Source organism: Sciurus carolinensis, chromosome 10 (genome assembly GCF_902686445.1).
Source record: "Sciurus carolinensis chromosome 10, mSciCar1.2, whole genome shotgun sequence".
NCBI classification, from domain to species: domain Eukaryota; kingdom Metazoa; phylum Chordata; class Mammalia; order Rodentia; family Sciuridae; genus Sciurus; species Sciurus carolinensis.
In genome coordinates, this window is record NC_062222.1 from 2,670,327 (window position 1) to 2,697,603 (window position 27,277).

Here is a 27,277-nt window from a genome sequence, read left to right on the forward strand (position 1 = left end):
GCTGGGTGTGGTGGTGCTTGCCTGTAATCCCCGCAGCTTGGGAGACTGAAACAGGAGGATTGCAAGTTCAAGGCCAGGCTTAGCAACTTAGCAAGAACTTGTCTCAAAATAAAAAATAAAAAGAGGACTGGGAATGTAGCATAGTGGTACAGCACCCCTGGGTTCAATCCCTATTACCAAAAATCAGACTTAGACAAAGAGTTTTAAAAATGTTTGTATTTAGCACTTTGTTTAAATTTAAGAAGGAAAATACTACAGATAAGGTGTTTTCCAGATCAGAATCAGGAGTCTAATCAGCTTTTGAAAGGGGAATGTCTGGGCTTTGGGAAGCCAGTGTCTCCATCCTGCACATTTCTCCTTGGGAAGAATGATTTTTATCATCATTGTAGCCATCAAAGAGTTCATGTGAGTAATTCAGAAATATTTCAGTTCTCACTCCATGCTGTTCCCCAAATAATAAACATCTGGACTTGTTTATGTTCACCACTTTATTAAATACTTTTATTAACAAATCTACATAGATTCAATACAATAATAAATACTTTGGGATAAATAATTGAATGTATTTTAGAGCCCTTAGGGCTTACAAAAGAATCTTAAAAGATCCATATTTAAAATCTGAAAACTAAGAATAATAATTACAAAAGGTAGCAAACCATACATTCAAAAATAAATATGTTTTAAATATTTAAATAAATAGATTTAAATGTTTTAAGCAGGAAGCACATAATTCTCAAGTCAGCTTTGAGATGATGCTTTGGCAAAAGGTAATCCATCTGTTCAGAAATTCTACAATGGTTACTGCCTCATGAGCGTATTCACAAGTGAATGTTGTTGCAGATCCCTGTAAAAGAACATTTTTATTATGTAAGTTTAGAGTGGTTTATCTTATATGTAATTATTCTAAGTTGAAGTCTTATAGGCTTATGGCCTTTATCTTTAAGCTTGTTAAACATAGTTATCATTTATATTTTTCTTGAATGATCAATGTGATGTGCCAAAATTATGCATTTTAATATGACATCAAATGAGCAACATACAAGGCTATTAGTTTTCAATTCTCACTTGTTTTTCTTATTTGTTAATTTTCCTCTCAATGACTACAAGATTTTTTCCCCTGAATTCCTCAACAATATTTGAATAAAAATAATTCTTGATAAATATTTTATTAAGTATCATTTGTGAAATGGTTATTGGATCCCTTTTCCTCTGGGTATGCATCTATGTCTATATAGAATAGGTTATATATATATATATATATATATATATATATATATATATATATATATATGTTCTTCTTTTCTAAACGTTAGAATTTCATAGCATCCCACTTAATGGATGAATTGTTATGCACAAATATGTGCACAAATGTGTGGGGAAATTCATAGGAAGACAGCTTTGTGAGTAGACACAGGGTCAGTGCAGGTGAGTTTCCCAACTCCCACCATTCTAGAAATTCCCTCCTGTGAATAGACTTTATGGAAATTAACCTCTGCTGTTGAGAGTAGTTATTTTAACACTGCTTCTGATTGACAAGTTAAGAAGAAAATATTTTGACATATCATGAGACATATGGAATGGCTTTTTCAAATTTGAAGCAATTCCTTGTAAGTCAAGCAAGACAGTGTATTCCCTTTAAATACTATATACATTCATACACATAATTATTTAAATATTGTAATCTCTTTAGTTTTTTTCTTTTGAAGTGTATGTGGCTTGTGTTGCACAGTTTTCACATAATTTTATCTTAAATTCGTATCATGAGTTTCGAGTGAGTTTTCTGATGTTAGTCAATGAGTTTAGAGCAAACCACTCCGCGTAGATAAGGACTGAGTCTGTCAAGGTCTAGGCGACTTTGATCTCAATGTGTTTTTTAAAACCTGAAACTGAAACAGTTCACTAATAAAGTGACTCCTATTTGGAAACATCTAGAGTCACACACTTTTAGAAACTTGCTTCTATTGCTAAAATTAAAATCACGCTGCTTATTGATGATACATATTAACTCATGAATTTTGTACTTGTCAGGTGGGATGAGGAAAGAGCTGTGAGTGAATCCCTTTCTCCTCATGTGTGTCCTCTGTTTACTTCATGCTTCCCATGCATTTAAAAATACCCCAGGCCCTGAAAGTGGGCCTCTTAGTGAAGAGTTAATTATCTAGTCTTTTGTCCACTCTAATGGTGTCATTTTGGGGGACAGCTCTCTTATGATTAGTCCTTCCACCAGTGATCAAGAAACCCCACTTGAAAAGGCTTTCAAGTGATCAGTAAGTGATTCTGGTAAGTGATCTGAGGGATGAAAATACATAGTGAACTCTGTCTGTTTTCTGGAAGATTCAGTTCCACACATCCTACTGCCTCCCGTTTTGTATTACTGAGAGGCGATGGAGAGGTAGTGTGGCAGGGGCTGGTGGCACGAGAGGACGGCAAGCAAGCGTCCAGCTGTGCTCCCGGCTCCACCAGGGGTCAGGGCATCCTCCCACCTTGAGGAGGACCCATTTCGTCCCAGTGTCCTTCAAATACTGGCTGCAAGAATGTGTGGATACCTCCCAAATGCCAGAAGTCAAGTACTGTACTTTAAAACCAAGTCCTTTCCCCCTGCCGTTCATTATGTTTCCAGGAAGCAAATAAAGTAAGTAAACTTACCTTTAGTTCCAGAACGGTCACATTGATATTGCTGATGAAATCCCTGGTATCTTTCAAGTGAAAGTTTTTGCTTTGAGCTAAATTTAGCACTTCCTCCAGAGGTTTGAGTTCTTCTCCTAGACACTGAAGATGTTTCAGTTCAGTAGCCTGAAATAATAACAATAGTAAGTGTTAGCTCAGTTTACCAAACACTAAAGGCCAGAAGCAGAAGTTAATCTGTAATTTATTTTATTGAGCCTGGTGTATACAGTTTCTAACATTCTCCCTGCCCTCCGCTGCTATAAGGGTGGACCCTGTGGTTTACGTTATACAATGGAAAATAAGACCTCACACACCGATGATTAGGATGAACTGTTGGCTAACAACTAACAAGTCTCACATTTCAGCTTCTCTAGGTTTTGTGAAAAGTCAGTATTTCTGCATCCAAACGGAAATCATGGATGGGTTGGCCACCTTTCCAGTCTGCATAGGACCCATGGGAACGAGAGCAAGCAGAGTTTGGAAGTCTAACACCTGAGAACCTGAGAGATGAGAAGCCAGGATGCTAAGGGCTAGAAGGAGCTCTCGGAGGCCATCTATCACAGTCCCCAAAGTTTGCAGGTTAGGTTATTGTGACCATGTGATAATGAGTCTCAATACAGTGGTGCAAGACACATTTTATGTCTTAAATTTTAATTTCCCCAAATTGCTACATTAGGAAGCATTTTAAAAAATTCTCTGTCCCAACCAAATAAAAAGTCACAATATTGGGACAGAATTTTTGGACAGGTCTCCTGATGAAGATAGGTAGGTAGATAGAGATCATATTGCATACATACTTCGGTGGTAAAACAGAGTTTCTATAAAGATTCCATGAAGTGTTTTCTCCTAAATAAGTACCTTTGGGTTCACAGCCACATTCTGAGGTAAGCAAGCCAGTACTATTGCCTCCATTTTATAAATAAGGAAACCAAATCTCAGAATCTGTCTTTCCCAAGGCTACACAAGTAGGTAGAATTAGGGATAAATGTTAATTCTTTTTCATCATACTATTGATACAGCATCCTTTGAATAAAATATTTGTATTAATCTCTAAAAGTTTTGTATATGTGAATGGTGGTTAGAGGAACAAATGAATGGAATTTATCACATTATCTTAGGTGTCAAACAGTTTGAGTTGTCACTTAGAAAGTTAGATTTCAAAGAATCCCACTAACCCTCTAGATTGCCCACATAATCTCGCGCTCTCTCTGAGCCCATCTTCAGAGGGAAGGCAGGGCTGGGCAACACCTCTCTCCTGACATGTCCAGCGACTGCCCCTTTAACTTGCTACTACAATTCTACAGATTCAGGGCTTGACTTACTGGCATGAGCAATTTGGAGCAATTTCCTTCAGAAAACAGTCCACTGTCTTTTTATTGAAGTTAAAAGCTGTGTGGCCCTAATTAGAGGATCATCTGCAAGTGTTTCCTTTCTGTCTTTCAGTAGAGTAGCTTGCAGCAGAGTTCCCTTGATTTCATAGAAATGGATCAACAGGATTGCATCCTTGCCCTCTTAAGTTCTGTTTCTTTCTGGCCTTGGAATTACCCTGGGACAAGGTTTCTGACACAAAGTTGTGCCCATGCTCTCTTGACTGGCACAGCTGCTGGGAAACTTGCACCCTCCTAGAGGCCCCCTAGAAGGCTGGGTGACCTGTTGCTGACCACGTGACTATCTGAATCCCCAGACAGCCTGACCAGGCTCTTACTCGGGGCGAGTGGGAGGCATCGTACCGTGAACCTCCAGTCCTACTGGCTAAAGGTTTGTAACTGCAAAGCTTTACTTCTCACCTCCCAGCAAGACTTTCGTCTTCACCACTACTCATCAGATCTCACGCTGGTTGGCGTTTACATCAACAGAGAGCATTCCTGATCCTCACGAACTATGCGCAGTTACCATTCATGTAGATAGAAACGAAACTGACTTGCAAAGATGGTAGGTAGTTGACCCAAGGTCATGAGCACCAGGACATGCAGAGCTGGGAGGTCACTTTAGACCAGCTGCCTGCTGTGCTGCTAGTTGCTCTCAAGGAGGTTCTGGGGACCTTCCCTACAGCAAGAAGCACTTTTAAAAGTGCCTCTAAAGTCAATTTCAATATTTTATAATGAAAAATAATATGATCAAATATCTCTAGAGTTTTACATTTTTAAATAAAACAGTAAATCCACATATCTTCTTTTTAAATTGTCCCAGCAACAAAGTGACAATATTGCTCTTACATTTTCTTCTCACTCCCTCTCATCCAACACACATGTGAGAAATAGAGGCAAAATCGTCTTAACAGAAGCCCCACTGTCAAACTTTTTTCATTGAAAAAAGATACTGAAGTTACTAATTTTTTCCTCAGATTATGTGCTGTTAATCTAATCAGTGTCCAAATTTTTATGAACTTTTAATTTTATTAAAACATAAATCAAACATAGAAAAGTGTACTTACCTCCTTGGGCACATAAATTTAAATGTGAGCATCCTGGAAAGTCTAGGATTCTTGTGATTCTGAGAAAGCATAAGACATTGTAATTAAAAAAGTGAACTCTACCAAGAAAAAGAGCTCAATGCTGTGTTAGAAAGGGCGCGTACTCACGCCAACTCCTCTTAAGAGCATCTGTAAGTCCAGCAGCAGCTGCTCCAGTTGTCGCATCGTCTCCGTTGCAGAGCCTGAGATGGGTGCGCTGTGTGCCACCAGTGCCAGAGTCAGTGTGAGGCAAGGTAGGAGCTGCATGGTGTGCCCTGCGGTGGGAGCCAAGGTCACCTGGTTGCGATTGGAGAGCGTGATAGGGAGCCCTTGAGCAGGACAGCAATTTATACTGCCAATTCTGGAAAAATAGTACGGGGGTGTTGAAGTGTTTTACATATTACACATATTTTCAAAGACTCTACCTGTATGGCATTACCGTTGTTTTTCCTCTCCTGATGACTCTCTGGAATTTCTTTAAACCCCCCATGAGCTGAGTGAATGGATGTAGGTAAAATCCCTCTTGCTTACTTTAACCCACAATTAGGTGGTAGTTTTCATTCATACGACTACCGCCTTCTGTATGAAACAGTTTTTCCTCTTTTCTTTAAGGGGGTGGAGATGCCAAAAGTAACTCATGAAAAATTTCTCTTTGTCATAAAAGTCTGCTGACATGTAAGCAGCATGCTGTGGTGGACGGGGCAGGAGTAAACAGTGAGAAGGATGAAGTTGAGATGTGTTGATTAGACAGGAAGAATGCTGGTTTCCTGTTCAGGATGGCTTTGCCTCTTATCAACACAACGAGCTAATTGCATGTGCATGGTAGATTGCTTCCTACCGAGCTGGAGTAATATTGAGATTAGGGGACAAGGTTTATTGAGCTGGAGATACTGCTCATGCTGGCTCAAACTTAACATCTTTCTGTGTCTGTTCAAATATCTTTATGTCTATTGCTCTTTCTAAGAGTTTGATGTGTAACGAGTACTCAGAAAAAAACTAGCATCCCAGGACACTGATGCTGGCTTCATAACAGACTCCAAAATTCATGTATAAATGGAATCACATTTCTAGTTCTGTTTTCACCTCTTTAAAAGATTGTCTTTGTCCTCTGAAGCATCTGAGACACTACAAGTATAGCAATAATAGTTGTGAAACATGTGGAGCATTATTTTTGTGATTGATGGACTGGGTAGGACATTAGGACCTGTGTTCATTGTTCTCAGTGGAACATGCTTACTGGCTGAATGATGGTAGAGCTTGTGCTTCTGATCAGGCTATGGAGAACTAGGGCTGTCTTTTTTAGAGAGCTTGCCGGTAACACCTCCATTTTCGCTGCCTTATTCATATCTAGTCTAGAGTTTAGACAGACCTTTACCTAGCATTGACAATGCCCTCAAGTGTACAGAAAGGGAAGGGAGAAGCGTGCAGGCACCTGGTCTAATTTAAACCTTATGACGAACCCGTGAAGTGGTGGTTCCCATTTTGTAGGTTAGAAAACTGAGGATCCAAGAAGTTAAGTTCAGCATTTTTTTCAGGGTTGCTCAGCCCTTGCTGCCAGTAAGGGGCAGAACAAGGACTGGAAGAAAGGCGGAATGTTCTGGTTCCAACCATTCATGTTCTTTCTAACCTGATGCACAATAGGAGAGGTAGGTGCCTGCACACAAGCTGTCCCCAGCAGAAGCTGGGAGTTGCCTCAGGAGACAGGGATGTCAAGTTTTGAAGAATGACAGTTACTTCAATCTGAACTTTTGCAATGAGGCAGGTGGAGGGTAGAGGGGTTAAGCATGTTAAGGAACACTCAGATGTAGTCTCTTACAGCAAGCAGAAAAATGGTTCCAAACACTCATCTATGCATTCGGCAATATTCTGAGACTATAAAAGACTTTCATAAATTTTAAAATAAGCATCACAGTTCTTCAGGTGGTAGGAAATGAAAGCCACATTAGGGACAAATCTCATGATCTTTCCTTGTTGTTACCTAAGAATTCAAAATGTCTCTCGGTACCTAAGAACAGCACGGGACTTTGTCAGGATGCTCTTGTGATATGCACAGCCATGCCCCTCGGCTCCCCTCAAGGCCTTTGGTGTCTGGTCCAGCACCCTCAGCTCAGCCCGCTGCCTTCCAGAATGGAAGAATTCAGGCCCACACATTTTCCTGTGTGTGGGCTTTTCCCATGAGGCCTTTGATGTTCACACAGTCTCGATACTTATATTTTCCAGCTATTTCCATTAGAGCATGGGCGACACATGCCTGCACCTCTGGGACCCTGTGGAAAGTTGGGTTCCTGGGCCTTGATTGATCCCTCTGATATGTGAGTGGCGGATAGTGGAAGTGGCCTCACACACTCTCTCTTGAATGCTGGAGAGAGAGCTGTGTTCACCCGGGTGTGCTTTCCATTTCTAACACTTCTGGCACATCGCTGGCTTTTCTGGCTGCAGCAGTGATAAGATCAGTAGTAAACTGCTCACTGCCGCATGTGTCGCACCACGCAAGTTTCACTACTCAACACGAAGCTGCTTTAGTGGCTTGGTGTTGCTTCTGACAGCCTCTGAGTCCAGGAACCCCAGTCTCCCAGGCTGCCTGCTGAAGACGTGTGTCTATGGCACACAGTCCTCCCCGCAAAGCTGACTGTCAAGGACTCCACCTCTCCCAAGGACTTCTTTCTGACGTCCTCTCTGTTTTGTAAAACTTCACTTGGGTCTGCGCAGCACCTAGGTGACTGCTTCCCTTCTCAGTTTCTCTAAAGTCCTCTTGGCAGTTCGGCTCAGATCTACTTCTCTCCCTCTGAAGCGAGGGCGTGGCGTTTGATGACCTGCAGACCACCCGCAGAGTTCAGCTGGAGTCCTGTCCTGTGCGAGTCCGAGCTGCCCCGCAGTCTGGGGTACACACGCCTCTAGCAGACCTCTGGTCCTCTGTGCCATGACGCAGCTGTGCGAGCCTGCCTGGGACCGCAGGTGTCTTCCTCGCACGTGCTCTTCTTTGGTGTGGTAAAATGGAATGGTGTTCACGATCTTTGGGGATGGAAGAATTATTATTTTCTTCATGCTTTTAATTTTGCAGAGTGTTCTCAAATCCATTACTTCATTAAGTCACACTTTGCTGATAAGAAATCTGATCTCTGCAGAGGTTAAGTGACTTTGCCAAAACCTTAATTAGTGGTGAAATCAGCAAACACCGGTGTCTTCGGATGTTGCCAACCCTCCAGCTGCACCGCCCTGTACCAGTGGCAGCCCATCGGGGGCATCGTTGCCCTTCCCCAGAGAGCACCTTGGGGGCCAGCGTCAGGACTCGTAAGATCTAGGGCCCTTCACACTGTAGCTGCAACAGCTCATGCAGGTTTTCAGTCTCTTTCAGGGTCTTCTAAAAATGCCAGCATACTGGATAGCGCCTCACATTTCCCTTGCGTCTGACGTAAGGCAGTGTTCTCTGCTCTGTGGGCTTCAGCTGCTTTGACCTTAAGGCATGCAGTGCCCAAGGTCAAGGCAGAAGCATGGTCCTAGGAGTTGGCTGCTTTGGCAGCCAAGGGACCACTTACTATTTAAACGTGACGAGAATGGGAGGCTCTTCGAGACCTTTGGAAATCTACTTTTTATGTAAGTACAGGACCCCTGTGACAAGTCACCTGGAAGTTGCCACAGTTCTAACTGTAGGATGTCAGTGTCTTCCAGCAGTAATAGGAAGAGTCGCAAAACACCCGAGGTATGTAAAGTGCTTTCACGTCCACTTATCTCATTTTGCGTACGTCATCTCCTTTCAGTGCAAGGTAGTATAGAGTTTTTTGACCGTGTGTGTCCAACACAGACAAAAGAACATTTGCTTATGGATGGAAGATGGCAGATCAAGGTTAGCCTTCTCCTCTGCCACCTGGACCTTCTCACTGAAATCCCGAGAGGACAAAGCTGCTGTCCACAGTCGTGCCGGCCTCCCTGCACCTCACTGCTTCTCCCCACAGCCTTGTTTCTAAGTTCCCTTGAACAAGTTTGCTCTTCCTCTGCTGCAGTGTCTACTGTTCCATCATTCTTACATGACACAATTTCACAAAGATCCCAGCCTGATTATTTACTTTGAAATGTTAACGTTATTGTCTAAGCACAAAATAACATGCTTATTATAGAAAATCAGAAAAATATGGAGCTGCAAAACCAAAGTAAATGAGCTCATCCTAGCAGCTAGAGATATCCTTTGTTAACAGGTCACCCCACGCCTCTGCAGGTCAAGGCGGGCAGTTTCACCATAGACTATGGTAATGCTGGAAGAGGAAAAAGCCAAGCAAATGACATCTCTCAGGACCCGCTCTCCAACTCTGCGGAGATGGAGCCAGTTCTGCGGGGAAGATGTGCTGCAGCTCCAGCTGCGGGGGGTGGGGAGTGCCCCCCATGTCCTCCCATGCTGCACCTCTTACACCACAGAGCCACAGCAGTAGGCAGTCAGGTGACCAATTTTAGAGTCACATATATCATTTTTCCTCGTATATATGATTGATTTTAAATTCATATATGTGCCTGTCATTCTCAAGTCTCTTCTCTGTCCTTGACCGTCATCTGGACTCCTCACCAGATGACGTCCAAGTTCAGCACAGTCCATTTTACCTCTCGGCCAGGCTGCTTACAGATTAACCTGCTGGAGTGTCTCTACCTCACAGGTTGGATCTTCAGTTCTGTAGCATGGACTTTGATGATTTTACATTCATTCTCAGTGTAGACAACTTCAGTAGTGAAGAGAGCCAGTAAATACATCACAGATCATTAACCTGAGGATTTACTTAAAGTTTGTGCGCCAAGTGGAAAGTTAGGAATAAAACAAAGAGAAGAAATGAAAAGGACTTTATGACATAAGATTGTCCAAATACAGGATGTCATGAACAATACAAGCTTCCCAGGAATCCCAGTTTGATTTTGCTCATCAGTCTACTCATCCGTGTGCTTAACTCAGATGGTCTTGGGCCAGCATCCATCTCTGGGTGTCACCTACTTGCTCATATGCTGACCTGGGCTAGTAGTTAAGCATCAAGAAATTGTGTTTCTGATGAGAAGATATCTTGGACTTTTGAGGCTCTCTAGAGGCTTTGAAGTCTAAAGCCTTGTCCTGCCTGTTCTTTCTAAGACACCCAACCAGTGGCCTTCAGCTTATGGCAGGGCCCCTTTTGGAAGCATGAGAAGAGAAATCATGGGACTGAATGTCTTGGGTGAATTTATTGCATCACCAACAAAATCAGAATGGAGAAGAGTGGAATCCTCCGCTGGGTATATATGTATATATCCATATCTTGGTAATTCTTTCTTAAGGATTCAGACACTGACAAATTTCTGATCCATAAATTGTGATCCATAATCATCACCAACAGAATGAGTCTTTTATACTAGGAGTAAAAGCTTTTAAGTAAGTGTGATAACATTGTTTCAGCTTTTACAAAGAATCTGAGGAAGTTTCTACCCATCCTACAGGCATATTGTCACCGAAAATGCTCCTATTAATAACACTTTACCTATGCAAAATTAAGCTGGAAAAATTGAGCTTCTCTCTCTCACTCTTTACAGATTTCCCACATTGTAAGCCTTCAAAATAGACTAGTAGGTCTTATGAAACCACTGAGGTGATTTTGAAATGTGGAGCATACCAAACTAATTATTCATAGCATCCCTTTCTTCTTAAGGCAGAGAGTAAACCCGGGTGCAGCCTGGAGCCGCGGGGAGGACTGGGGTGTGGCGGCCAGTGGCCAGCCTGCAGTATGTGCTCTGAGTTGAAGTGTGACTTTCAGGAGAAGAAAGCAGCTCTTGGAGGAGGTCTCTCCACTGAGATTTTAACACAGTGCTCAAAGAAGTTTCTTTGGTCAGAATGATGAGGAAATGTTGTGAATATAGGTGGAGGAAAAATAATAATCCTTGAGAATTTTAATTCCTTTTCAAGTGAGGAATTGTTCTTTGATTTAAAAGACCCTCTGAGTATGATAAGAAGTGACATAAAAGTACAAAAAAATTCTTGAGAATTGAAACTATACTTGCTGGTGAGGCAGAAAAAGTAACATTTTTCTTTGTAGAATATGCAGAAGATAAAGAGTAATTTTTATGACCTTACCTTGGGGGAGGACGGTGTAATCCAATATTCCTTTATCCCCACCTCCAGCTTCCATAGGGACTACGCTGGCTGTGACCCCTGAACTCCCAGCTGCTGGGAACACTCGGTGGGCTGAGGGCTGGAAGTGCTGGCGTGCTCATGCACTACCTGCAGAAAGTCATGTAATAAAACCCTAGATCTGAACTCCAGGGGTTGGTTGGCCGCTCTGTATCCTGGAGTAGTTCTTGGGGAAATGTAACAGCCAGAAATTAAGTTTGATGAATGGGGCATTTAGGGAAGATTTTGAGATTCTACGGTACTATAAATTAAAGGTCCACACCCTACTGGGAAGGGTAAGAAACGGGGGGTTCTGGATGACTCGGGCTTCAGAACCTGAAGTCCAGAACTACTCCATATCCATCCCCGCTCCACTGAGGACAAACTCTAAGCACCTACACTAGGGCAGCTATGAGATGCGGAATCACCTTAGAACTTCTTTAAAATCTCATTTTCTTTAGACCCAAGGGCATTTAAAAAAATTGTTCCCTTATTTCTGCTGTAGAGAGTGCTAGTTTTCTCCTAATATTCATTCTTCTTTTCTACTTAGAATACAAATCCTTATTTTTAGCTGGACATATTGCTTCTCCCCATTAAGACTACATTCTCTACTTTCCCTTTGCAATGAAGTATGGCCATGTGGCTTTACTGGTCGGAGCCCCAACTACCTTTCTGGTCCTCGAGGACAGAGAACCACACTCTAGGGATGGCAGAATTGAGAGCTCAGATACAGACAACTTTGTAGTACTGCCAAATCAACTCTGACTGCCGTAATTCCTGATTTTTTTTTTTTAAAGTGAGAAAGAAATAAGAATATCTTATTTAAACTTCTTTTATTTGGGGTTCCTCAATGAGTACTAGTCAGCTTTCTGTTACTATAACCAAAGACTTGAGGTGATTAATTTATAAAGAGAGAAGGTTTATTTTGGCTCATGGTCTTTTAGGGTCCTGTGCAAAATCTGCTGGCCCCATTCCTTTGGGCCTCTAGTAAAGGCAGCACAATTCAGTTCATGAGCCTGGAAGTAGATGGAAAAAAGGAAGAGATGGAGGTTACACAGTCTCCCTTGAGGACACGGCCCCAATTATCTCAACACCTCCCACAAGACCCCAGCTCTCAAAGCTTCCACCATTTCAGTAATGCTCCTCACACCCGGGCCTTGGTCGGACCCTCATGCAAACCCGAGTGCTCAGGTACAGTTCAAAGTACCACATGAGCACACTGGGCCTTGTTAGTCTAGAATATCCTGTTTGCTTTGTGAATGCAACATGTTTAAGGGATACAGAACTGAATAGCCATCCCTGGCCCACAGAACGTAGCATTTTATTAAGAAAACAGACATACGCAGGGGTGCTTCCCTGTAAGACAGTGACCACATGGGAGAAGAATGCCGTCAACTCCCAAGGGTAAGACTGCGCAGCTCCCACAGGCACCGCGATGGACCTGCAGGTAAACGGAAGGGAAACGAGAGTTCAGAAATAAACCGTTTTCGGTCACTGGTTTTTGCAAGGTTGTCAAATAATTCAATGGGAGAGTCGTCTTTTCAACAAGTGCTAGGCAAATTAAATATCTACACATGAAGGAGGTTGGACCTTCTATCCACACCATATAAAGACAGTAATTCAAAATGAATTACTTGTTGCTCTTATGAATTTAAGAGCTAAAACTGTAATAAATATAAGCTGTGTCCTTCATCACATCAGTTTGTTCCAATGCTTGAAAACTACACTTTATGGTAAGTAACTGTGCTGACAGGATGGTAGAGCCGTGGCCACGGCTCAGGAAAGGATGGATGCCGACTTTATGGCACACGATGCCTTCGGACTCACCGCCCAAGCTCCGCAGAAGTGCTCCGGCTCTGTGCCTGCGCTGTGGCCCTGAGCAGCAGCTGGAGAAGAAAACCAGGCCACCGGAAGCAGATGGTGGCGAGCGTGCACTCAGCCCTCATAGTGTTTGTTCTGTATGCCAATCAAACCAACATTTAAAATGGTGGCATTCAACCTAGAAAGCTGTACCGTACCTTCTCTGGAAAACTCTGATTTATGTGGCAGCTGGTCTGCCGTTGATGAAGCCAGTGGTTGCTGCCCCCTGAAATGCCCTCCTGCAGTGGCTCCCATACTCCTGGCCACTTTGCTCCTTCTGTTATGGGTCTGATTTTTGTAGGTGCCTCGGTCTGGATGGCTTGAGTGTCCCCCAATGGTCTACTGCAGTGGCCTTGCTCCCTGGCGTGGCAGTGCTGAGGCGGGGGCCTTGAGGCGGTGGGCCCACTGGGTGGGGTGCCACCTTGGAAGGTGCCCGTGGGTTCTCAGATGTGAGAACACATCTGGCCCTGAACCGCGCTGCTTCCTGTCTTCCTGTGTGAGTTCTCTTGCTGCGCTCTGCCATTGCAATGCCATCTGAGTCCTCACCAGAGGCTGAACAGATGGGGACACCTGATCTCGGACTTTCAGACTCCAACCCTGTAAGATGAGCAAACCTCTTTCCTTTACACATTATCCAGAAAGCAGCCTAAGACAGGAGGTGTTTGAGTTTGCAGTCCTACCCCAGAAGGGAGTCTGATCTGCTTTCGGAACTTGGCAAGATGCTCTGTGTTTGCAAATCTGATGCCTCTTCTGTCAAATGGGCACAGAATACCTGCCCTCCCGGCCTCCCTGCCTCCCTCCCTCGGGGTACTGCTATGAAGATGTAATAAAGTGATATATTGGAAGCACATTTACAACTAAAATGTCCTAGTCTTCTCTGAAATCAGTGACATCCATGTGACCATTTGACCAAAGAGCGCTCCTCCCCACTGTATGGAAGTATAATCATAGTTATTACTATATATGTGTGTATATATTTAAGATAAGCAATGTGGTGATCTGGTATGTGCCGACGCTGTGAAATGATGACCGCAGCATGCTACGTCCCCAACGGCTCACAGCGTTAGCTTTCTGTGTGTGTGCGTGCGTGCGTGTGTGGCAAGGACCTGAGCAAGAGTTGAGGACACAGTCGAGTCCTGTTGCCTAGGGTCACGACTGTGCCTTGGATCTGGCAGTTGGTCTCCGCACATGACTGAAGCCTTACCCGTGACTGACATCTCTGGCACCCTCCAGCTCCTGGCACCCACATTCCTTGCTGGGCTGCCGTGAATGGACGCGGTGCCAGACCACACTGAGGTGGGGTCATGCAGTGCTGGTCTTCTGTCTCGGGCTTATTTCACTCAGCGTAATGTCCTCAAGGGTCAGACATCCTGTCACAGTGGCAGTATTTCTTTCTAAAGCTGAATACTACTTCAGTGTGTGTGCGCACTCCCGTGGATCTCGCTTCCTTTGACCCTCATCCACTGAGGGTCGCTGAGCTTGTTTCCTTACCTTGGCTCTTGTGGATGATGCTGTCATGCATGTGAAGTATCTTCTGAGCTCCTCATGTCCTTTCCTTTGGATTGTATGCCCACAAGTGAGATTGCTGGATCTTATGGTCATTCTAGTTTTGATTTTTGGGGGAAAATCTGCACTGTTTTCCACAATGGCAGAACCTGTCAATGGTAGTTCCTATCAATGGTGGACAAGGGTTTCGGTGGCTCTACGTCTCCATCGGTATTTGCTATCTTTTGTCTTTTTGGTAATTGCCATTCTAGCAAATGTGAGGTGGTACTTCATTCCGATTTTCATTTGCATTTCTATCATGATTAGTGACATTGAGCATCTTTTCATATACCTGTTGACTGTATATCTTCTTCAGAGAAATGTCTACTTGGGTCCTTCACCTAGTCTTTAACTAGGATATTTGGCTTTCCTGTTGAATTATGTGGGTTAGTTATGAATTTGGGGTAGTAGCTCCTTAGCAGGTGTGTCGATTACAGAAACTTCCTCACATTCCACAGGTTGCTTTCCACTTGTTTCCTTTGCTATGTAGAAGCATTTTGGTTGCCTGGAACCCACTTGTTTGTTTCTACTTTGTTGCCTGTGTTTTGGGTGTCACATAAAAAAATCATTGCCAAGACCAATATTAAAAAGCTTTTCCCCTTTTCCAAAATGTTGTATGGTCATAGGTCTTACATTTAGATCTTACATTTAAGTTTTTAATTTTTGTATATGGCACAATTTCCTTCTTCTGTATGTGGATATCTCACCCCATTTATTAAAGAAACTATCCTTTTCCTATTGTGAGTTCTTGGTAAGCTCGCTGACCATAAATAAGTAAGTAAGATCAACTGACCATAAATGTGCATTTATTTCTAGTCTCTCTATTCTGTTCCATTGGTCTACGCATCCTTTTTTTTTTTTTTCCTAACACCAGTGCCTTACTGTTTTGATTACTGAGGCTTAAATACATTTGAAATCAGGAAATGTGACACCTTCCTCTTCGTTCTTGCTCTAGATTGCTTTGGATTTTTCAGGTTTTTTTGTGGTTCTATGTGAATTCTGTGACTTTTTTTCTATTTCTGTAAAGAGTATCATTGAAATTTTGATAAGGATTAAGTTGAATCTGTAAATTGCCTTGCATAATATGGACATTTAACAATATTAATTCTTCTAATTCATAAACACAGGATATCTTTCTATTTATGTGTGCCCTCAATTACTTTCATCAGTGTTTTATAGTTGTTAGGGTTTAGATCTACTCACCCACTTGGTTAAATTTCTTTTTCTTTTCTTTTCTTCAGTGCTGGGAGTTGAACCCAGGGCCTTGCCCATGTTAGGCTAAACCCCCAGCCACCCTCCTATCAGTTTTTGCCACTGTTGTAAAGGGTATTGTTTACTTAACTTGCTTTTTGGATAGTTTGTTGTTGGTGTAGAAACACAACTCATCTTTGTACATGACATAGTGCAACTTTACTGAATTTATTACTTCTAAGAGTATATTTTGTGCAGTGTTTAGAATTTTCTATGTATTAGATTGTATCACCTACGATGGAGATGATTTTACTTCTTCCTCTGATTTATATGCCTTATAATTCTTTTTCTTGCCTAATTGCTCTGACTAGGACTTCTAGGTTGAATTGAAGAGGTCAGAGTGGAGGTTTCTCCCTTGTTCCTCCACATCTTAGAGAATGAGCTTTCAGTTTTTCCGCATTGATTACAATGTTAGTTGTGGGCTTTTAATATATAACCTTACTGTGTTAAGTTCCTTTTATACCTAATTTGTTGAGAATTTTTATTGTGAAAGGGTGTTGAATTTTTCAAATACTTTTTCTGCATCTATTTAGGTGATCATGTGATTTTTTGTCCTTCCTTTTGTTATGTGGTGTACTACACTTATTGAAAAGCACATGTTGAACCATCCTCTCACACCAGGGATAAATCCCACTTTCTCATGGAGTATGAGCCTTTTGGTGTACTGCTGAATTCTGTTTGCTAATATTTTTTGAGGACTTTTATGTCCATATTCATCAGGGATATTGATCAGTGGTTTTCTTGTGCTATCTTTATACTTTATTAGCTTTTTCTTGCTTCAAAGTCAATTGCCAAGTTAATAAACATGACACAGTTGCACTAAATCAACATGCATTTTAGATATATAGGCCATGATGGAATCTTACAGAATAAAACCAAACAAGTACTTAACTAAACCAATATAACTGGAAAAAATGTATGTCCTCTAAATTTTATCTTACTTAACCAGTACCCAAAAAACAAATACCGTAGAACAGCTCATTCAAGCCCCAAACTGCTTAGATTCTAAATGACTAATTCAAGACCAAAACATCTCACTCGAGCCCAGACAGCAGGTTGCCAGTACCAAAAACTACCCACCCAAGGCTCAAAGCTTCTATCAGCAAAGATGAAACCCTCAGTGTGCACCCTGGCGGAACTACCCAGGTGACCCAGGGACATCCAAATGCCTTCTCTTCCTCATTAGGTTTTGGAAGTGGGGCCTGCAGCAGGAAGGAAAGGGATCAGTCCAGGGTCTCAATACCTGCGGCCGCAGCCTTCCCTGCAGCCCGTGCTGCAGTCCCGCTAGCTGCAAGAGCGCGGAGCCCTGAGCCTCCCCACTGGACATGACTGCTCGCAGGATGGCTCGCTCACACCATCCCCAAGACCCACGCTGCCTAGGAGCAAAGGGTCTGGCTGCACCACTCGCTGCGCCAGAGACACTCAATTGAACTAATGGGAATGGCTTCCAGTCAGAGCCACCTTGGAAGGAAGAGAGAAGAAATTTAATCGTTTGAAAGGTTCCATCTTCAAAATCCCTAAAAGTGAGCAGAACTTTAAAAAGGAGGCAAGGCAGAGCCATGAGACAAAAGGAAGAAATTCACGTGTGCAAATGTAGGTGGCCTGGGCTGGGCAGGCCAACCAGGGGTGGGCCCCGCTCCCAGCTTCCTTGGCCCCGCCAGGGCGGGGGTTGTGGCCTGTTAGTGTCCTTTCTCAGCATGAGAAAGTTCATTCTTAATTCAGAGAGGGTCCCCAATTCAGTCTCTTTTGTAGCCTCGTTGTCACTTGTCTCAGTGATCCTGTCTTTTGAAGGGACACTTAGATCCTCTGCAGTGTGCGAGACCAGGCTGGATCGGAAAAAGGGCCTGAAGTGCTTCTGCTGGGGAGCTGCTTTTCTGGAGGAGCACATCCCAGCTCCACGCCTGAGCTTCCGGAGCCGCCCGCTGTGACGCGCACCCGGGCCTTTCCTCTTTTCCACTGCTGCTCGCTGGTCCGGGGCTTCCCAGCAGCATCTTGTCTTCAGGAGAAAGGGGCAGAGCTCCTCCATGGGCAGGCAGGCAGACCTGGAGGGAGCAAACTGGTGCCGAGTGTGCTTTCGGACTCAACAACTGTGCAGCCGGTCTCCCCTGAGCCTGGGCTCCACCTTAAATGGAGGAGCACCGCCACAGAGGCCAGAAAGGGCCTGCCACATGTTTCAAAGGGATGTCAGTCCACCTCAGGGAGCTGCCCCAGGTCAGAGCAGAGTGATAGGCAAAACTGCATCATTTGTAAGCGGGCCTTAGAGAATGGGTCAACCTTTCCATTTCCCTAAGGACTGAGCTCCACGATGAGTGTGATTCCCGGGTCACTATGACATTTTACTCACTCTATGAGTGACTTCAGAAACAAACATCAGCTCGTCATCACCTTGAGTGAGCTCAGGAGCCCAAACCTGGAAATAACTTCCTTGAGCAAGAATTTGACTACCTCTGTTTTCTCAGTTGTAGTGGAGTATGCCTGAGAGGTGTCCACAAGTACTATCAAAAGTCACAGTTCCTTTCTGTTTTGGGTCTCTGAGTAAAATCTATTGCCAGCCTTCGAAGGGAGGTTCCCTTTATGTTGCACCATTATCTGAGGTGGGATGAGTTGTTTGGGGGTTGTTTTTAGCACACAAATGGCATCCTTGTATAATCCCATGAATATAGTCTTTTGAAGGCCTGGACCAAGTCTCAAGGAAGCCGCGTTAAGTCTGCTAGTGCAGCCCGGCCATAATGGGTGGCTTTGTGTGGGTGCGTTTGGGCAGAGTGACACAGGGCTTGGGGACAGATCACCTCAGTGAGCAGATCCCCATTCCCGGACTGGCTTCTCTCCCTGCTCTGTGTAACGAGGTTTGAAGTTGGGCAAGTCCGAAGCTCCAAGGAGCTGCTCGTCCCTTGCGACTGTGCCAGGGCTCCATCAGCTTTTGTAATTCCTTTAGCCACGTGGGAGTCTGTCCTGTGGTGCCCTGGGCAGGGCTTAATTGCCACTTGGGCTTATAAGGCAACTGCCTGGAGAAGGACAAGGGTCTCCACTGGGTGTCTGATGTCCTTATTTCCCAAAGGTAACACCCTCCTCCTTTTCAGATAGCTCCAGGTGCATGCTCTGTCATAAAGTCATCTTTGGAATCAGTGTAGAGGCCACTTGTTTCCCAGCAGCTGACGGGAGTGCGACCTGTGCAGTCTTGGTGCAGAGGTGCCTGCCAGGAGGCCACGCGTTTCTATCATGGCGTCACTCATACCAGAGCACATGCATCCCAGCATCACCTGCTCCGTGAAGCTGCTCCCACCAGGGTATAGCTCCCCGCGTGAGCTGCCAACAGTGGGGCAGACAATTGCAGTCTTCTGGAAGAGACTTCATGGAGAACTTCTGAGCAGCTGTGCTCCAGATCGGAGCCAGTTCCTGTTCCTGGGAGCGAGCTGGCTGGATGAGGGCTGCGGCATTTTGTAAGCTGCCTGGCTGTCAGCACAATGGCCTTGTGTTTTTTCACTTACCACAATGTCAAGTAGTATTCTCTTTTTTTCCTGACCACTGGAAGGCAGCTGGCCCTCCCTTGGCTGTCCAAACTTCCTCTGCCCCATGTGAGATGGCACGGGTGGCCGTGGCCACTAAAGGCACTGCCCTCCCTTGGCTGTCTGCCCCAGCTGTCTCATGGAATCAGTTGCAGGTGGAGGGACTTTCCAAGTGTCTGAACGAGAACCCCTAGACCTACATCCTGCTTCTCTTGTTCATACAACTTAAAGGGCTTCCAGAGCTGGGGAACCCCAAGGTTTGTGCTTATTTCTTTTTCTCAAACAGATCAAGTGCTCATTGGCACTCAGCAGTTCGACACAGGGCTCCTGATCCAGTCCTCCAAGGGCTTCATAGAGAGGCCTGATTGTGAGTCCAGTTAAAGAGCCTCATTCAGCAGAGCCTGCCCTGCAGAGACCCCCCAGTGCCTCCTTTCACAGGGACTCTAATACTGGCATGGACTGGACACTAAACTCTGCTTTCCCTGTTTGAGTTGAAACCCAAGTTGTATTATTCTCTGCTTGCAAACCTGAGCTCTACGGAGTGATGCTCTATATCCACAGTGTGCCCTGTGATTTTGTACCACAATGGTGTCAACAGACACTTTTCCTCATAAGGTTTTGCTATCAGCCAGTCACCGACACCTCGCAGCACAACAGCCTTCTTCCAATTGCAGGGCTCTTAAGTCTGGATAAAATCTCACCAGACTGGAAATCTTGAGGCAGAGCGGTCCAGCAGTATTGGTGCCCTTCAGTACTGGATCTTGCCATTTAGATGCAAAGAGTAGTGGAGTGGGATATGAAGGAAACCATCTTGGAGACCCAAGACTGACAACCACCAAATACCCCGCGTATAACAGTCAAGAAAGTGTAAGGATTTGGCCAAGGTGCAGGATGACATCCTGCGCAAGGTCATTAATAACTCTCAAATCCAGAGCAAATTTATACTTGTTTTTTTCTAAATATTTTTTAAGTTGTCAATGGACCTTGATTTTTATTTATTTATTTACATGTGGTGCTGAGAATCGAACCCAGTGCCTCACACCTGCTAGGCAAGCACTGGACCACTGAGCCACAACCCAGCCCGGTACTTGTTTTTATGAGTCTTTTTTTAAAATGTGTCTTGCTACAAATTATGTGATCTAAACTGTTGGCATTTCCTTTTTTTTTCTTTTTTCTTTTTAATTATAGATGGACACACTACCTTTATTTTATTTATTTATTTTTCTGTGGTGCTGAAGATCGAACCCTGTACCTCACACATGCCAGGCAAGTGCTCTACCACAGAGCCACAACCCCAGCCCCTGAGGGTTTTTTTAACTGAGAGAACTGGAGCATTGTAATGTGTTGACTTACAAAGCCAACTTGGCTCACGTTGAAGAAATTTTGTGGACACGACTGAATTCCTTCCACTGCCTCTTTCTTGAGGGGATACTATTTCTTCCAAGGCACAACAATCTCCGCTTTTAAATCAGTTTTTACCAGTTGTGCATTTAGTGCTTGACCCGGGGAAGGTCACACTTACTTCCTCCTGCAGTTCAGGGGCAAGGCCCCGTGCCGTCTCCTCGGGGTGAGTGAGCAGATTTGTGACCGGAAGCTTGCTCAGCTGTGCAGTTGGGCTGGTGTCTGATGAGATGGCAGGCTGGCATCGTGAATCTCATCCAGTACAGGGACCGGGTCCTCTGGCACGTAGAGGAAACTGCTGACCCTAAGCCTCCTGGTTGAGGCGGCCGGGGTGGAAGAAAGGCTCTTGGCACCTTCCCCCATTTCTCCTGCCACACACGCATCTTTTTGCTATTTCAGGTCACCTTAGCATTGAGAACAGAATAAGTGGCAGCCATGTCCAAGAGGAAGTCTAGCATCTGATCCCCTAACACAGCTCATACCCAGGGCTTTTAAGGGAAATCATAATCGGCTCCAAAAGATGAAAGAAGCCCGTCTCCATTTCCCGCCTGAACCTCGGTTCTGCTCCATCTTCCTGTGTGCCTTGCCTTCTGTCTCTCCAATCCCTGCTCTTTAATTTCAGGCCGTCACACTTCCCATGTCCCCATGCACATTGGTCCTTTCCTAAGAACTTTCGTATTTATGTTTGCCTGATCCATTTTTCCTTCCTCTCCCATGTTCTGTCCTTTGGAACATGGCCGGCCTCATCTTTTCTGTTTCTCTTGATTATGGACTTTCAGGGCAGTGTCCCTGGACCTTTTGGGGTATGTTCGTTCCTATCGCTCCTCCCAGCGTTCGTGGTTTCCTACAAACACCAGGGGCTGTGGAGGTGGCGGTGTTGGGAGAAATCCTAGTTCTTGGCTCGCAGCAGTTAATGTCTCAAGTGTGTAAACTTGCAGAGAGGAGCATTCCACCTAGGAAAGTGAACAACTACCCTCAAATTTACCTAGTGTTACCAAGGGAACCTGTATAGGGGCCTGGTGGTCTGATCCCCCGTGGCACATTGTGATTGACAAAATGTATAGGTTTTTCCTGCAATAAACGAGTTTGCAGGTTGCTCACCACAAGCCTGCTTTCACCCAACTCCCGGGGTCTGGATTCTGACTCTGCCAGCTCTTACCTGCACTTGAGCTAGCCTGGCACCCCCTACATGGTGGTAACCACCTCTTATTCTCTGGGCTTACAGATCAGCATCTGCATACTTCTCGCACACCTCGTGAATTCTCTCTAAAACCCTGAGTGGTCCTCCTTTGCCACGTGTTTGATTTCTGTATTTTGTGCAAACCTGTGTTTGGGTTCCAGTCAGGGCCTATTAGTGCAGCAGCCCCGCAGGATCCCAGCCCTTGTGTGTTTCTTGGAGGTACGGTGCCCCCCCCAGCTGACTTTGTTTGTCACTAGTCTTTGTCATCCATAGTTGGAATATCGAAAAGAGCATGGTCATGCACAGAGGAAGGCAGTGAGTAGCAATCCCCATTTTCTGTGGTTCTGTCTACGTGGCAGACGGAACATCTCCAGCTTAGCAAGTCAGAAGCTGGGAAGGGGCTGCACACTGAGGAGTGACCTCCAGATGTCCTCCATGCTGATTCAGACCTCTGAGAGGGCCTGTCTTTGAGGATATTGTCCTGCCCTGAAGTGGGATGCTCTGGTCAACGGGGCGCCTACGTGGGGGAGGCTGTCCCTGCCTCACTTTCTGTGGTGCAGGAGCATGGCTCTAGTGGCCCCTTGTTGACATGGTCTAGGGACTGGGGGTGGGTCAAGAGCATTCAAAACGGCAGGTCTCTACCTTCCCTGCCTGCCCAGGAGGGGAGTAAAGCTGTTCCCTCATCCCTGAACCACCGACCTAGCAGCCTCTCTTTTAGAGTCCTCATTGTGTAATAGGAGGATTCTACATGTGTGATTTCATTCTGTTCACCTGACCTTTGATAAGCAATTTCGATTGTAAAATGGTATGGTTGTTTAAAGATGCATCAGGTGGCCATCTTCACCAGAATCTTGCACACACGTAGCAGTCCGTCCCGTGTTATGACAGGGTGTTAACTCCTTTTCAGTCATTGGACGAAAACTAGAAGCTGTCCAGTGAGCTAGTATACTTCCCAGTGGACTCAGGTGGTATCAAAACCAAGCTGCCCATCCTAGAAGTTAAAGGAGTTGTGAGAAAGATCAACATAGCCAAGAGAAATGAACACCCCAAACAAGCAGCCCTGCTGTGGGAGATGCTGTGGATGTCACCACGCAACTCAGCTTGCACAAGCGGGCACCCTGAGAAAGACCCCAGCGAGTCCAGATGGCCTGGTGGAAGCCTGCAGTGGTGGACATGACTTATGGCACACCTGCGAGTTCCACAGCCATGACCCAGGTGAAGTCTGGGTGGGCGGCGAGGCTGCAAAAAGGTGGGGCTTATTCCTATCTATTGTCTGGAGGTTGGCCGGGTCTCAGGGATGGTGAATCCAGGAGCTGAATGTCATTCTTCCCTCTTGAACTCTGTTTCCCACACAGTTACTGCCATGCTAAGGTGTAACCTGGCTGCCAGGGGCAATATGCCTCCTTGCTCGGATCTGCTGCAGAGCTAGCATAGAGAGCTCCCCTGTTTTGCTTCTGGCATATACTCATCCCTCAGTGCATATGTGGAATGGACTTCATGACCACTTTCCTGCCTACCGCAGACACCCAAATCTGCAGCCACTCAAGTCCTCTATGTAAGTGGTGTAATGTTTCCACTCAACCTATGTGCATCACATCTTCCTGTGCACTTTATTGGTTTATAGACAGAATCTCACCGTGTTCTTCAGGCTAGCCTCAAACTTACAATCCTCCTGCCCCAACCTCCTGAGGAACTGGGATTACAGGTGTGCTACTGTGGCCAGTTCTCCCAAATTCTTTACACCATCTTTAGATTGCTTATACTACCCAACATAATGTAAATGCCATGTAAACAGTTGTTATACTGTATTATTTAGGGAATAATGACAAAAAAGTCTGCACGTGTTCAACACAAATGCAATTTTTTTCTGGATGTTTTCCATCCAAGGGTGGTTTGATCGATGGGTGCAGAACCCATGGATGTGGAGTGCCCGCTATACTGCTTTCTAAGCCTTAGACTTGTAGGGTACTTGCCCCTGGTCAGTTTCCTGAAATGACAGCCATATAGAGGGATATTGCCCAGGCAGTCTTTGAACCTGTGTGCTAGCAGCAGGCTTCTCTGTTCTAGATAACCTTTCATTTTAAAGACTTATCCTTGAAGCATTTTGAAGGGGTGCCTTGGGATTGAGGCCCCACTCACAATCTACTTCCTAAAGCCAGACTGGATCTTTTCTTAGGGCAAGAGAATGGCCAAGGAGAGCTGCCGGGAATAGACAGGCTCAGGGCTGGGTTCCGGTGGCAGGGCTCTCTAACCTGCTCAGTGGCCCTCCTGTCCGCAGAGCTCGGCCTCTTTGGACCGCTGACAAACCGGATGCCCGAGCACGGACAGAAGGTGCCTCTCTGGGGAAAGAGCTCTTTTCTCCTTGCTGTGCTTTCAGATGGGCCCAGTCCCAGCTTCTCTCTTTCTTTGAGACTCATGAGGGCTCTAAGAAGATGACCTGTCCAGCACTCCAAATCTTCCTGCCGTTTATTTCCCGGAGTGCTGCAGCTTCCGGGGCCTAGCTCCGTGCACTGAGGTGCAGCGTTTTGCCACTTGTTTCCCAGGTAAGTTTCTAGAATCTCTGAACCAAGAACAGCGCTTGTTGCCACCGGCCTCATCTCCACTCAACAAAATCCTACATCAGGGTTGAGGTCAGGATCAAGCACCACATTCTGTCAGATGGGATACTCCCCATCCGTAAGTAATGGAAACCGTGCTTTGAATTACCTATTACTAGAATTTTCCATTTAATATTTGCAGACCACAGTTGACTGTGGGTAACTGCAAGAGCAGAAAGTGAAACAACCAACACTTAAGTAATGCAATACAACTTGATAGACTGCATCATTTAGGAAACGTTTAAGGCTGAAGTAGCATGGCCTCAATATAGTGGCTTAAACAAAAAGTTTTATTTATATCATGTAAGAAATCTGGCCACAGGCATTTGCTTATGTTGGCTTAACAGCTTGATGACATCAAGGCTAGTGCCTATGATTCTTTCTTTACTTTTTATTAACTTTATTTTTTTTCATTAACTTTTTTTGACAGTGATAAACATTTTTTAAATTTTTTTTCATACATGTATATAGGGTAATGTTTGTCTCAATCTACCGTCCTTCCCATCCCCACCCACCCCACCCCTCCCCTCACTCCCCTCTGTGCAATCCAATGTTCCTGCATTCTTCCCTGCCACCCCCCACTGTGGATCAGCATCTCAGATAAAACATTCAGCTTTTGGTTTTTTGGGATTGGCTTAATTCACTTAGCATGATATTCTCTGGTTCCATCCATTTACATGCAAATGCCATAATTTCATTCTTCTGTTTAAGGATGAGTAATATTCCATCCTGTATATGTACCATATTTTCTTTATCCATTGATATGATTCTTTGGCATATGTACATATATATTTACTTCTTAGTCACAAAATGGCTCATGAGGTTCCAAATGTCAGGTCTATATTTTAAGCAGGAAGAAGGAAGGATGATCCTGCTCACATGTAATCAAACAGAATTACTGTCCCACGGCTACCTCTCACTGTCGATGACAAGGAGACAGGGTCGACGTAAGCTATACACAACGTCTGCCATACAACAGGAGCTGGATAAGCCATGAAGCATAGGCAGTTCAGTGCAGCGCTATTTGGTTTCTTCCAGAAGCTGAAAATGAGCGTATGAATGGCAGTAGGAATAAGGATATCAACGCACCCAGGCGCTCAGCTGCTCCAGGCAGTCTCCTGAGCCCGGCCAGGACACGGGCAGTGCTCTCCACGTCCCCCTTCTGCCCTGAGGTTTTCAGCTCCCGCTCCTTGGCTCCTGTCAAAGGGCCCAGTGGCTTGGACACCATGGTTGCCCACAAATGCCTGCCTGTTCTGTTCTCGAATGTCTTTGCAGTGTCCAGTGTAAGGCTCAGGGTGTGCTTCTTGCTGTCTCAGGACTGGCAGGCTGCCCAGTGGCCCAGTGCTCCCGCAGAGCCTCGCCTCCTGACCTCTGGGCCTCCCCCCCCCCCCCCCCCCCCCCCCCGCTCTCGCGCACTCTCTCTCTCTCTCTCTCTCTCTCTCCCCCCCCTCCACTTTTGCAGTTGGTTTGTCCCAGCAGTGTTCAGGATCTGGACACGGAACAGCCGCGCCTGGAGGACTCTTCCTGGGCCTCCGGGCTCCCAGGCAGCCCAGCTCCCAGTGGAGAGCAGACTGAAGCCCTCCTGGTGTGTCAGAGCCAAGCCCAGAGTCCCAGAGCTGCTGGGCCGGAGGTGGGTCTCTAGCCCCTCCCTCGGTTTCTCTCCTCTCAGAATGGTGCCGCTGCTCTCCCCAGGCGCTCTCCTGAGCTTGCTTCTAGAATGTTGCTATGACACCCCACGACCCGCCTCAGACACCAGAGCCTGCGTTGTAAGGCGGAGAGCAATGGGAACTCACCCTGGGTTGCGAGTTTGGAGAGGCGGCCAATGGTGTGTCACACCTGATCTTGAGGGAGATGGGCTTACCGTGCTTTTGGACTGATTCGTGAAGTGCAGGCAGAGTCAACCCCACATCCGCGTATCTTCCAAGACATACGCTACCCTTAAGGACACACGGAGATTCCAGTACAGTGGGACTTCCAGGTCCAGAGACACTCAGTGGGGACAGTCCCTTAGAGCACCCTGGAGGCCCCGAGCGGCACACCAAGGGGCAGGTGGCCTGGAAGGGCTGAATCCCTACCAGCCCGTTCATGCCAGTGCAGGGCGTGAGTGCGGCTTGCTGCCCCCAGGCCAGCCCCGTGTGTTCAAGATCTTTCAGCAACGACTGCAGCTCGACTGCCCCACGTACTCATGGGAAGAGGTGCAGCGTGCTTGCTATTCAAGTCCCTGAGCCTGACCAGGTCCTCACTGCCCAGGCACCCCAAACCCCCGCCTGCCTGGGCCTGCCCTCAGGGTCCCTGTGGTCGCGCTGTGTGGAAGGTGGCGGGTGTCTTCCTGACTAGAGAGAGGACTGCACGTTCATTGGACAGTCTGGAAAATGGAAAGGTCATAGAGATGGTAAAGAGCCAGCAGCCAGGCCCAGTGCCCCAGGCCAGCGCTGGGAGCAGCCCCTTGCAGCCCTGCCCACCCTGCACCCAGGCCCCTGCAAACCCGAGGCCACACACACATAGCCTTGTATTCTGCTTTTGCCCCGCCTCACCTGCCTGCCACGATTTTTCACCCCGAGTTACCCAGGTTAGACCTCATGGCAGCCATGTAAGGAGTTGTGTCTCCTATGGCATTTGACCCTGTGCCATCCCAGTCTCTCTGTCCCTTCAGGGCTCACCCAGCGTCCTCTTTTTATTTGGTGACCAAGGTCAGTGCACTGGAGC

The 27,277-nt window shown here is 45.7% G+C and overlaps 1 protein-coding gene across 1 annotated transcript; it reads right to left on the reverse strand.

Annotated features, from left to right (window-relative positions):
* Positions 1-733: 733 nt before the first annotated feature.
* On the reverse strand, positions 734-25,799 carry Il2 (interleukin 2). Its single transcript, XM_047567072.1, is given in 5 exon segments — positions 734-844; positions 2,647-2,793; positions 5,098-5,160; positions 5,249-5,394; positions 25,661-25,799. Coding segments are annotated over 5 exon segments (606 nt in total).
* Positions 25,800-27,277: the final 1,478 nt, after the last annotated feature.